The following is a 12,912-nucleotide window of genomic DNA, read 5'->3' on the forward strand; positions in this document are numbered from 1 at the left end:
CGGTAGTGAGTGAAAGGAAAGAGGGAAGGGGTAGGCTCAGAGCGGAGGTCAGCAGCCAGATCTTGTAGGCCTGGTGGTACACCATGAGGAGTTTCAATTTTATTCTAACTGAAATGCAAATCCTGTCATCAGACGTAATGTTGAAAAGATCACTTTGGTGAGCGAAGTGACAGGATTTTATGGATGGTTTCTACAAAACTGGGCCTGGGAGATGTCTATCAATAGGTGTATCAATATATTTAATGAAATGTTTGCATGTGAGGTTCCTCTAAAATTTAAAAAAAAAAAAGTCTATTAGTTATTTCTCACAGCTAATAGTGACCAATCTAGCCACACTGTTATTTTCCTACATGGGAAAATTTAAAACAGACAAGTATTAAGTACACTCACCAATGGTTCAACACCCCAATTTACTCTGTTAAAGGAACACTGATAAAGAGTTTTGGAAGGCAACTCTGTAAAACTTTTGCCATCCTTTTCAAAACACTTCTGCAACTATACAACTAAAACATCACTTAGGAGGCTGGGTATCAGAATAGAAGGGGATTACTGTTCTATCCCCCAAATGAGGGGAATATAGAATCACTTGCTAGAGTTTGTTTTTATACTTCTCCATCTGATCCGTCTTTCACGGAACAACAGGGAACATCTTCTTCAGTTAATGAGGTGATCCTTTTGAGAGAAGTCCTAGCAATGATGAAAAATCGCGTCTCTGGCAGAACACAGTGCAAAATAATTGTTTTCAGTGTCACTATCAACAGCCTGGTTCATAAGTTAGGGATTTCAGTTAACTTTCCTACTACTTGAAAGGCAGGTCGATTGAAAAAGCACCTCAGCTGTTGGCCAAGGCAGTGAAACCGAGTTTTTCAATCTCATGGACTTCAGTTTGAATCCCAGCCCTGTCAGTTCCTTAACTGTGAGAGCTTGGTCAAACTAAATACTTCATTTCTCTAATGAAGCATTAGAGTTTTCTAATCTGTATAAGGGATTATGAATATGCCCTTCCATATAGTTGTAGAAAGGATAAATAAGATTTATAAAGTGCTGGTACATTGAAAGCAATCAATAAGTGACAACCATAGCAGTATCATTATGATGCACATTATAAGTACACTAAGACAATGGCTCTTAAGAGCAGTAGAGTTGACACAGCCTATTATTCAATAAAATGAGTAGGAAATTTGCTTGAATTTCAGGATTCCTCGTTATGACAGAGACAAGGAGCCCAGTTTTTTCTGAAAAGCCACAAGAAATGGACTCTTTTAAGTAGTGTCTACTCTTTCACCCTCTCCTTTTAAAGAGGTTTATTCCTGGCCTTTGTGGCTTCTGGCAAAGATACAGGGGCATGTTTCAGAAGCAAATTTCCAAGGCCAGAGAGCAACTTGATACTAAAATGATTTCTCAACCAGAGGTGGTGTCACTTCTAAATGGGGTGTTTGGAAATAGGGCAGAAGAGGTGTTTCTGCTTCTCGTAATGATTAGGGGGTTGTTTGAGGCATTTAGTGAGTGAGGGCCAAGGGTACTAAACGTCCTGCAATGGGAGGAACAGTCTTGCCATGGAAGAACTGTCTGGAACAAAATGTACCTCCATGGATAACAGCTTTCAAAATCACCTCCCATGGACTGACAGAGGAGCACAGAGCAATAGTGGGCTGTTCTTAAACAGTTAGTGAAATGCTTCTTATGCTAAGCCATGTCGTAATTGCTCAAAACATCCATGTAATAGATTATCTAGTTCAACTTTCTTTCAGATGAGGAGAATCAGTCCCCCAAAACGGGAAGTGATGTTTTAAAGTTAAGGAAAGTGTTGAGACTCAAATTTGGTTTCCATCCTCCTGTGAGTAAAGCTGACGATGTGCAGGTTTTGCACTGTCCAGCTCTGGGAGGCCCTGTTCACAGTTGTGTTGACTGTGGATCTGGATTGTTAACGTAACAATGTTGCGGCTGATGGTGGTTAAATGACTTGAGGAAGGGATGACTTTCCTAATTTTCACAAAGTCATCCTCGAGACTAGAGATGGGGTTCGCCCATATTTTTCAGCTGATGTTCAACTGTTACAAAAGATGAGAGCCCATCCCAAGCGTCTTAAAAAGGAAAGTGAGCTTTCCTTGGTTTTATACAGCAGCAAGTAATATCAGGTTATCCTTCAGGACATGGCTCTTAATTGTGCAATGTCTGAACATCGCCTGTTTGGTGGGTTTACATTTGGGAAATCTCAGGAACAACACCAGGAACTATATGTAAATCTTCATTTCCCTAATAAACACCAACTAGGTATTTCTAGTCTTTTAAATTTTCTTTTCATGCAATACGAATAATAGACAATAGTCAAAATGATGATTTTATGACTAAATTTTTTAAAGATAATGCAAACTTTTTATGCCATAAGTAGTATTTTAATAGAAAAAGTTATCAAGCAAATATGCCGATGTGAGAAACGTTAGAACTTCCGAAAACCAAGTCTATGCCCCTTACTAACTCGCAAACCCCCAGGATGTTAGAGTTAAAATAGATCATTTTTAGAATTCCCTCTTCTAACCCCTCTGTACTTGCAGACAGAGGAGCCAGAGCACAGAGCAATGAAGGGACTTGCCTCACATCACAAAGCTGATGAAACAGCAAAGCGAGGGGCAGATCCCAGCTCTTAGGCTACAGCCCCGTCATTTTTATACGTATTGTCTAATGAATAGATTTAAATGAGGAGAGACAAGGAAATAATAGAAAAGGGCTTGATATGCTCACGGCTTAATTTGCAATTCAGTTATTGAATGAGGTAATGCTAATCCTTTAGACTAGAAAATAACCTCTCCATTTGAAATGTTATCATTGATACTCATGAGAAAGTTAAAACAGAGATTTTCGCCCTTAAATAAAACAACTTCTAAATAGTGGCTTCTGTGGCAAGTGTGGGGTAAGCAAAGAGGTGCCCCATACTTGGGCATCTCTACTCTAAGGTAATTGGAGAGCCATGCTAGAATGACGTTAGTTGTTAATGTATGATAATCACTTTGTATTTGGCACAGAACCTACCAAAATGTAAATATTTAAAAGAGAAACATTGTTTCCCTCAAAAATGATGCCAACAGGAAAAAAGGAATAAACATCAAAAATTGAAGGGACACTACACATAAGAAGAAAATCACATTTTAAAGCAATGAAAGCTGATCACCACTTGCTTTCAGCCTCCAAGAGCCCACATGGAAAAAGGCTTATTTCAAAATGAGACAGGTGTGGGTTCATACACTGGTTCTTATACTAACTTGTGGATGCTGGTGGGCTCTTCCAATTTTATGCCTCGGTTCCTTCCTTACCAAGATAGAGCTATTATTAGGGGGATATCAAAAGTTCTGTTTGTAAGATTATTTTTTGTACCTTTTGAGTTTTATTAAGTGGAACTCAGGTCAATTTTGCTTCAGTTTCGCCACGTCTAACATAGTAGATTGGAGTTAGAAGCAATTAATGCCAGGGCCTTAAGTCATTATATTAGATGGAAAGTGAATAAAATTAAAATTACATCTGCAATTCCTTTAAACTAAAATATATATATGATACAGTAATTTTTACACTCTCTAGAGTTTGAGAACCATTGAGCCAGATTTGAGAGAGACATAAAAGGAAAGTCTTTATGTAGCTGTCTTGGAATTAACTCTTGTCTTTAGATTAGCTATTAAGTTTGTAGCCAAAAGGAAGATGGGTGGAGTTTTTTTTTACGGTGTTCCTGCTTGCCTTCAAGGTTACTCATTATATTTCAATATGGAGCTGTGTCTATGGCCTTAATACATGTAAACAGATTTTATGATATTGTGAGGATTAAATAAAATAGATGATGAATTCATATCTCATATGGGGAGTAGTATATAAATTATGAATATGACATAACTCAATTCTAATTTATAAAAGCATTAAGTGTGTTCTGTAAAAGTCCATGTTTTTAAATCATCAAGCTTTTGGTTAGTTTTAGAATATTTATCTATCTGAAGTACAATAGGTCACTTCAGGAGATCTGTCCTCACTTTTATGACCCTAGCATTAGAAGAATCTCTCTTCTCCATGGATTTTCCTCTCTCCTTGACCTGGCTGTCTGGTCTTTCTTTTTGCCAGTGACCTTACACCAAGCCAACATATGTGACTTTTCTCATTCCAATTACATTTCTTCTGATGCAAATGTTCTCATTAAAAACCTCAAGGGCCATTCAAAATAAACATGACCAGATTTTGTTGTTGTTGTTTTTTTTCTTTTAGGTTGGTTCTTATCTAACCAGCCCATCAGGACTGCACTAATGATGTCAAAGGTCAGGTCTGTCAAAGACCCTCACAGTCATTTATTATAATTTACCACTCTTCTGAGGGTTTATTTATTGACAAGGGCTTAAGGAACTCCAAATAAATGAATACATAAATCCTAGGACATGACAACAAAAATTGAAAAGAACATTTGCTTATCACTGATGTCAGTTATCTGAATTGCCACCGTAATTTGTGCTCCAGCCTTCACAGGACAGTGGGCCGTGCTTCACTAACTGATCCACAGCCCTGTTCCTAACACTGACAACCACAGCCTTCTGAAAATGAACAGCAGGGAATGGACATCTCAAATATAAAACCCTTATCTCGTGACCCACAGAAGGTGACGAATAAATGTCTGAAATTTAATCCAACAGTTGAGTAAAATCAAACCCACAGATCAGCTGCCCAAGCATTTTCAGTGCAGTATTTTCTAACCCCATCAACGCTCCTTCAGAAAAAGGATAAATTATTAAATCCAAAGGCAGTGATAAATAAATCCATAGTATTAAAGACATCTGATAGAAAAAGTAAAGTGATGAAAAGTCCTGAAGTAAAGAGGCCAATTCCTAGCATACATCACCCCATCTTCTGGGTTTTTAGGCAAAAAGAAAACAAGCAAAAGCACTGGCCCTGCCCCTATGTGATCTTGAAGGAGTCCTAGCTTTGCTGCAGTTGTGAAAGGTGGTACCTTTCTTAATCCCCTCGGAGTTTACTTTGCATCCTGGAAGCTGAAGACTTTGCATTTGTCCTCTCACACCAATCTGTTTGGGGGTTCCCTAGGTGTTCAGCAGGTTTCTGTGGGCTGAAGTTCCTAACCACATCCCTGCTTTCAAAATCAGGAAAATGTTTTACCAGAGAGGAAAGAATGCAAAAGTAAACCACACTCATGATACCGGAGACAGCAGAGCACTGTGTTGGGCAGCCAGTCCTCGGACAGAAGATTTATTTGCCAGCCGGGACACTACGCATATCAAGGACTATACAAACACAGTTATGCCATCAACTTCTTCCAAACTACAGATAAAAGCACTCACTGTCTGACACTCACAATTATGCTTTCCTATCAAATTGCTGTGTTGACAAGAATTTCACTGGAAACTGACTAGCGCCTTCTCAAATGCCTACCGTGGCAGTGATAAACACATCATGCTAAAGCGAAGAGCAGCCTATTTGTAAATTATTTCCTCACATTAAATGCACCTGGGATTCTGGGGGCCCTGGTATGCAGTGTGTCCGCACTACAATTCACACACAGAGTTCTGCCACTTCCTCTGTAAGTGAGAATTAATGGAAGAGCAGGGTGACATGTAAATTTTTTAATGAGTAGAAAGTGCTAAATTTGCAGACTGCATAACATTTTAATTTCCCAAAGTCAGGAAGTTCACTGATGCAGACACAATTCTAGGCAGTTCTTGTTTGTAAATTGCAATTTCTAATTTGTCTACTGTGGCATAAACCCTCTTCAGCAAGCAGTAATTCTAAATGCAGATTTGAACTCTTACATATCTCTATGTGAGACTCCAATCTTCAAATGGGATTAAAAACCAAAGTCTGTAGGAATAGCTGCGGTCACGTAATAATCTACTTGAGTGTATTCATAAGTATATATAATGTACCATTTCTGGACCAAGCCACATATATAGTCCTTAGGTTGCTATTTTCAAAAGAGGTAAGCATGGATAAACCATTATATGCCAACCATAACAGAGCAGATCTTACTACAAATTCATTATAAAGATTATAAAAGTTAAAAGTTATCAGGTCTTGGTAATACAATCGTATTTCAACATAAATGGTAAATACGCTTATTGGCTTAGCAGTTTTGGGGATTGTCTTAAGTGCTTTTTTTTATTCTCTTGTACCTCTTTCTCTCTGTGTCTAGTGTGGCTGCTCTCTTTCTCCCCAAAACCATTTTATGCAAATCCTATTTCATATGGCAAAACCTTGAGCTACTTTCATATAATCTTAGAGATGATATAAAGAAACCTAAATGGGTACACAGCACAAGAGACCTTCCATTCTGCCTTCTGAATAAGATACACCATTCTATAGTATTGTTAAGTAAAAAATGGTCTTATCTATTATTAATGTTAACTTTCTTGTATCTGAGATATCAGACATGTGTGCTTATTTTCAGTAGTGAAAAACATGCCAAGTCATCTACCCTTTCTTGTTCAATGCAATCCATATCTCTTAGCATACCTAAGAACTCCAGTATTAAATTTTGTTTTCTAATTAACAATGTGCTTATAAACCAATAATGCCCAACTTCTTTCTGGTATATTAAGTGACTCTTAACAGTTTTTAATTATCCTTTAATAATGCATTCTAGTGAAATAACACCAATTCCTGGAAGTTCTTAATTTGAAAGTGGTGTCTCCAGTGTAAGAACTACTTTTTCAGACCACTGAGGATATACCCAGTGTAATATATACATGATATATGTTATACTTCAATAACTAATGTGTTTGGACAGCTTAAAAATTTAGTGGAGCTTCTGAAATTGCTTAAAGACCATGACCTTTTTTCACAAATGGAAATTATATAGCATCACATAATGAATCCAACTTACTAAAGAGTTTAAGAATAAGTATGGTTGCAAGGACAGAGTGATAGGTATATGATAAGCAACTGGGAAATAATGCAAAACTGTAATTCAGTTCCAAATCCCCGTGTCTTCACAATCCTTTTATACATGTACTTGGTTTACTGGCTATAAGTAACTCTTGCCACCAAAGATTTTATACAACTAGGATTTTATACAAGTATTTTATGCAAATACTTTTTATGTAACCTAATCTAAATCTAATCTAATTTGAATCAATGTGACCAAATTCCCAGGACAGATCAGTGATATTGCTACATCTCAAATAACGAAATGAGACTCCTGTTTCCAAGATCATGCAGTTGTTCTAGCCAATCCTCAACACTCCTTTTTAAAAAGTCATTTACAATTATAAGCATAATGAAATACTAAATACAAAGAATATTGAGAATAGAAAGCATATTGAAAAAGAAAAAAATTACCTGTAATCTCACTAGCGTAAATAAATAAATTTCATTCATCTTTTTCCTAAGCTTACTTTTATTGTTATGACTAAATGCATACATAAATCCATATTCTGCTTTTCCATGTTAAACCACCATAAATATTTTAGTGGTTATATGATATTCCACCTTATGGAAATAGCACTTATTACTTAATCATTGCTCTAGTATTGGACTTTTGTGTTTTGCATTTTTTACAATAAACTACAAAGAATATGAATGTATTTGGCACATATATTTTAGGTATTCATATTAATTACTTAAAACTTATTCACTGATATAGGATTCCTGGATCAAAGGAGAGGAATAATTTTAAAGCTCTTAAACTCATATTGTCAAACTGCTTCCCCAAATAATCATAAAAATTTGTGTTCCCATTTGCAAAATACAAGAGATTCTACTTTAGTGCACATTTGCTAACATTTAGCATTATTATATCTTTAAAATATTGAATAATTTTGTAAATAAATAACCTCGAAGTCTTTTGGTTAAGTTGGCATTGAGGAAATATCTTTATTTTTAAGATGTCTTACACAAAAAATTTGGTAAACAATTTAGAAAACTTTTAATTATCCAACAAAAAATTAAACATTCTAAAAACTATAAAGTCTAAGAAAAAAAAGTATCTAAATTAAAACTATGGGCAAAACCAATCTCTAATATGTGTTACTTAAGCAAAATGGGAAATGGAATTAAGAATGGCCCAATTAGATAGTCAAAGCCATTAATTGGACATTTTAAAATAAAGATAGAACTATAAGTTCCATTTCTTAACTTTCAATCTTTCTCTATAATTGTGATTTAAGTATGTTTCTCATAAACAATATAAAACTGGATTTTTCCTATAATTTTGAATTTCCTTTAACAGGTAAATTTAATTAATTTCTATTATTATCCTTGATATATGATAATCCCTAATATATACCATCTTATTTGTTTTCATTTAACTATACTTTTTCTTTCTTTTTTGCTCCTTTTCTGCCCTTAAAAATCTTATTTTGAATTTATATATTCAACCTTTATGTGTGTAGTCAGTCTTAACATTTTAATTGGGACACTTGAATCAGTAAAGCTTAACACAAGTAGTACTACTGTTCTTCTCCTGAACAACACACAAAAATTAGAACATTTTAACTTAGATTACACCTTCCCATATTCTGTGTTAATGTTGTCTATAGTTTAGTTCCATTTTATTTTTAACTGCCCCTTAACTTGTCCCTCAATTTTTTAAAGAATCGATTTTCGTATGTTTAGTAGTTTATTCATTGAGAGTTTGTGAGTAGTAAGCTCTATCTTGATTATCTCAAAAACTTTAAATTTTGCTCTCTTGAATAATAAATGTGGGACTTTTTCATTCTATCTTCCATGTGTTTTAACCTACCTTTTATATAATCACTCATTTTATCTTTCCTCATTGTATTCTGAGAAGTTTCATGAGATCTACATTCCAGTTTACCAATTTTCTCTTCAGCTTTATCTAAAGCTGTCTCTGATCTGATGTTTAATTTTCCATTGAGTTCTAACTTTCAGTGGATCACGTTCCATTTGATTTTTCCCCAAATCTGTCTGTCCTCTTTATAATATTCTTTTCTTTCATTTGTGCTTATATTCCTTTTAAAAATAGTTTGTCTTTTTATTTATTTTATAGCCTCACTCAGATTGCTGTAGGAGTCCATGTTATTAAAGTACTAACTCACCTATTTATTATGTTGCCAACTCTCTCTTACAGCAGACTATTCCCTTGGGTGATATAAAACTTTATTTTGTAAATTCATTTTCAGGAGTGGGCTATCTTTATCATAGACCAATGCACTTGGGTTGTGAAAAGAACTCTAGAAAACGGCTTGCTGTTCACTTCCGCTGGTACCCCAGTTTTACTAACTTTATAAACTGCACATACTTTGCTTTTTGTTCCCTGTACTGTATCTTAGACTCCATACCCAGAAGTGGGTGTCGGATTGCGGTTTTATCACAGGTTTAAGTGAAGACTTCATTTTTCTTTTCTCTACCATGAATTTTCCTGTAGCTTCGCTGGGCTGATGGGTAAAAAATTTCTAGTTATTTTTCACGGTGAGGGCAGCCATTTATGAGACCCAGTTTTATTCAAGGTTCTGGCTTTCAACTCTCAGCCTCAGAACTGAAATCCTAGAGCCTAATCCCCAGGACTTACATCCATGTCTAACGCTCCTCTCGGTTATTCTGGTGTCCACTCATAGAGGCATACTTCTCTAGATTTGAGTTCCTACTTCATTTCTGCCACTTGAGGATTTCTCTTTCTTTTGAACTTGATATGCCCTCTCTCTCTCTCTCTCTCTCACACACACACACACACACACACACTCCAAATGTGTGTATGCCTTTTAAGTTTAAACATTTTATCCAATATTTCTACATATTTTCAGTCAAAGGTCTTTACAATGAGAGAAATGGCTAAGGAAGAAATATGTCTGAATATTATTCTGAACAAATTAGTGAATGAACACTGACAGCAATATTTTCTATATATTTCACATTGTATTGCTCTTAAGTACCAATCTGACTTTTAAAATATACAACACTATGTTATCTAGGTGACTCTGAATTCTACTGACATCCATTATGAACTCCAAATTTCTCCTTCCTAGCAGTATATCTACATTTATATCCAAATCATTTGTAGACAATTTTGAGTAGATTCAGAGGTTGTACTGCCTCCCTAGTTCAATGGTAAGTAGGCTAGCTTTATTTTGAGATAAATAGCTCTTTATCAGTATTGCAATATTATCAGTGCACTGAAGACACTAATTTTCCTAAAGTAAATAAACATTAAATGATAACTCCTAATTGTCAACTGCAAGTTTCTAGCTGTCTTTTCTACTCCCATTCTTTTTCTTAATGCAGACCATGTCCCTCTTACAAGCTTGGTACTTACACTATCAGAAAGCCTTCTGTTTTCCAAAATAAGGACCAAGAACATTATCATTTCTTTGCAAAACTGTGTCAGCAATACTATGCCAGAAACACCCAGCTTACTGGTGAACAGAAACTCTAGCTTTCACTGTAAAATACTATAATTATTCAGTGCAACAGTATCTGAGGTTTTTATCACTGAGGAAATCAATAATAGCACAAACTACAGTTCTCTTTTGCACTAGAGTAGATACAGCAGGGCAGATGAAAGAGTTTATTGACCTAGTAGGGACCGTTACTACAGCAAATCAGAATTATGAAAGGAAACAGCTTTTTAACTAATTAATTCAAACACCCAAATGTTCCAGGCTAATAGGAGACTTGATAAAGAAATAAACAAACAACAAATAACGTCTCTCGTAGCCTCATTTCCCTTCCTTACACACACACCTCGTGCCAGCATTGGTGGTAAACATCCAACCATTAGAAAAAATTCTATTAACGCCGGAAGAAATCAGCAAGATGCTAAGGGGATGCTATGTCATGAAAGTCTTAACTTGACTATTTCATGCTTGTATTTGACAAATGTCATAATTTATCATGTGTCATTTGTGTAACTAATAAAAGGCCCCATGCTCCATCTTGCAGCATTGTACTCCTTGTTAAATACGTTACTTTAGGAATTTTAAAATATGCACAATAGAAACAGTGGGCATTAAATCACACAAAGTTGAAAAGTATAATATTGAGAAAGGGAGTGAGAGAGAGAGAGAAACTTCAAATATTGCTACTTTCAATCACATGAATCAATTTGTTCAGCACTAAAAGAATACTAAATTTCAAAAATGTTAAAAAAAATAACTTGTGTATGGTATGTTTTCATTTTAATCCTCAACTCAGACTAACACCAAGAGGAACAAGCCCTGGATCTCTGGATAAATGGTTAGTAAAAGAGCTGTATTCTTTTCATTCTGTGTTTCTGGTACAAACTTAGATGCACAGTAGTCGTTCCCAAATCACAACCAGAAGCTATGCTTTACACCCAGCTGCAGTCTGTTCTCAAAGAATACCATGTACCGTGGACAGAAAAGTAAGAGGCCCACTAGATTTTTATTCTGTGTCAGCAATGTAATTGCCTATTTGTATTTTAAGTAAGGTTTCTTTTTAAAGGTCCCTGTGTGTATAGACTCTGAAAAGTAAACAGAATTCCATAAATGTGCTGAAAATAAAATATCTTATTCTTAAATGAGAAATACAAATACTTCCACACAAATACATTTGGTTGCTTATATTCCACAAGCAATCTGTAATGTGTTATAAGAAATGTCAACATTTGGCTGCCATTAGTTAAGATCCAAAGACAGCACACTGTTTGATCCATTCATCTGTTACAGGGGTGATTTCAGAACAATTCTTAGTACCTCAATTCATGGTCATAAAAGGGATGGTAAATTCTGTACATCTAAGGGCTCCTCAATAGAGGAGTGAGAGTCTGCAAATATGGAAATCAAACCACCATCTCATTAAGAAAATCTAAGGAAAAAAGCCATGAAAAATGTGGACTATTTAGCTTATAGCACCTATTATATTCCTGAGCCAATCTTCTACACCCATATTTTAAAATTTATGTTTTATAAACATTAGTCCCTTTAGATAAACGTTATAATTTCTAATACAAACCCAGCATTTTCAAGGTGTTGTGAAGATGTTCCCACTGAACACTTGTAAACTGGTAAATCTACTTGCAGAAATAGTTCCTGTCCTTATACATATATTTTAAATTTCATGGACACTGGTTCAGTAACAGCCATGAATTAGAAGTAAAGAGCTTACTTTTTGGAAGTCATGTGACTCTACGAGGAGTTGAGGATGCCCTTTTGTGCACTATAGTAAAACTGAGTAGCACTTCCCTGCCCTGAAAAGAACGACAGCCCCTCCATGGAAACAACTAAATCCCCTTCTGCTCATGGGAAAGCAATACTGTGTGTGTCATCTGTTAACTGGATACAGTTATTATTCATTCTGGGTTCTGGGAGATTCATTTTTTTCCAATTTTTGACAGAGACCCATGATATTGGTATAGTATTGCATTTTTGTTTAGGACATTTTTAGTTTTTGATATTTCCTTCAAAGAAACCCAAATGGTTAAACCCCAGGCCTCCCCAGTGTCTGTCATTTGCTCAAACAGACTTACTCTGCATGCACAGACCATCCGTGCAGTTCTTGGACTGCAAGACGAGGCCGTCGCAGTCCTTGCCTCCGTTCTTGGGCGCGGGTGCCGCACACTCCCTCCTGCGCCAGTGCGTGCACTCGGTCCCGCAAGTCGACCACTTGCTCCATGAGGTCCACCTGCCATCCACTGCCACACAAAAACCAGCATCGGGTCAAAGGCACAAGGAGCTTTTTGAGGGCAGAGAGGAGCAGAGCACAAGCAGAAAGAAAACACCACCAAACACTGAAGAAAACGCGCCCCCGAGGAACACTGCATTCATTTTAACTGCTGAAGTCCTGCATGCTCTACATACACTGTGTGTGGGCTCTTCGAACCTCCCTTACGAGGTGTGTGACTATTTCTTCACTGACCAGGCAAACGGAAGCTTAACGGGACACACAGAAACCAAAGCTGTCACCAGGAGCTGCATAAACGTAAATCCTGGCGATGACCCTTTTTCTATTAAAGGGGAAACT

The 12,912-nt window shown here is 36.2% G+C and overlaps 1 protein-coding gene across 4 annotated transcripts in view; it reads right to left on the reverse strand.

Moving 5' to 3' along the window:
• Nucleotides 1-12,912, reverse strand: part of UNC5C (unc-5 netrin receptor C) — a 401,808-nt gene that overhangs the window by 46,178 nt on the left and 342,718 nt on the right. For 3 of the 4 annotated variants that reach the window (XM_057547098.1, XM_057547097.1, XM_057547096.1), the window contains exon 7: nt 12,419-12,583. The exons of the other annotated variant lie outside the window; for it this stretch is intronic. In XM_057547098.1, the coding sequence (XP_057403081.1) occupies nt 12,419-12,583 (165 nt within the window). The remainder of the gene's footprint in view (nt 1-12,418; nt 12,584-12,912) is intronic. 4 annotated transcript variants of the gene reach the window in all.

Source organism: Balaenoptera acutorostrata, chromosome 5 (assembly GCF_949987535.1).
Source record: "Balaenoptera acutorostrata chromosome 5, mBalAcu1.1, whole genome shotgun sequence".
NCBI lineage: Eukaryota > Metazoa > Chordata > Mammalia > Artiodactyla > Balaenopteridae > Balaenoptera > Balaenoptera acutorostrata.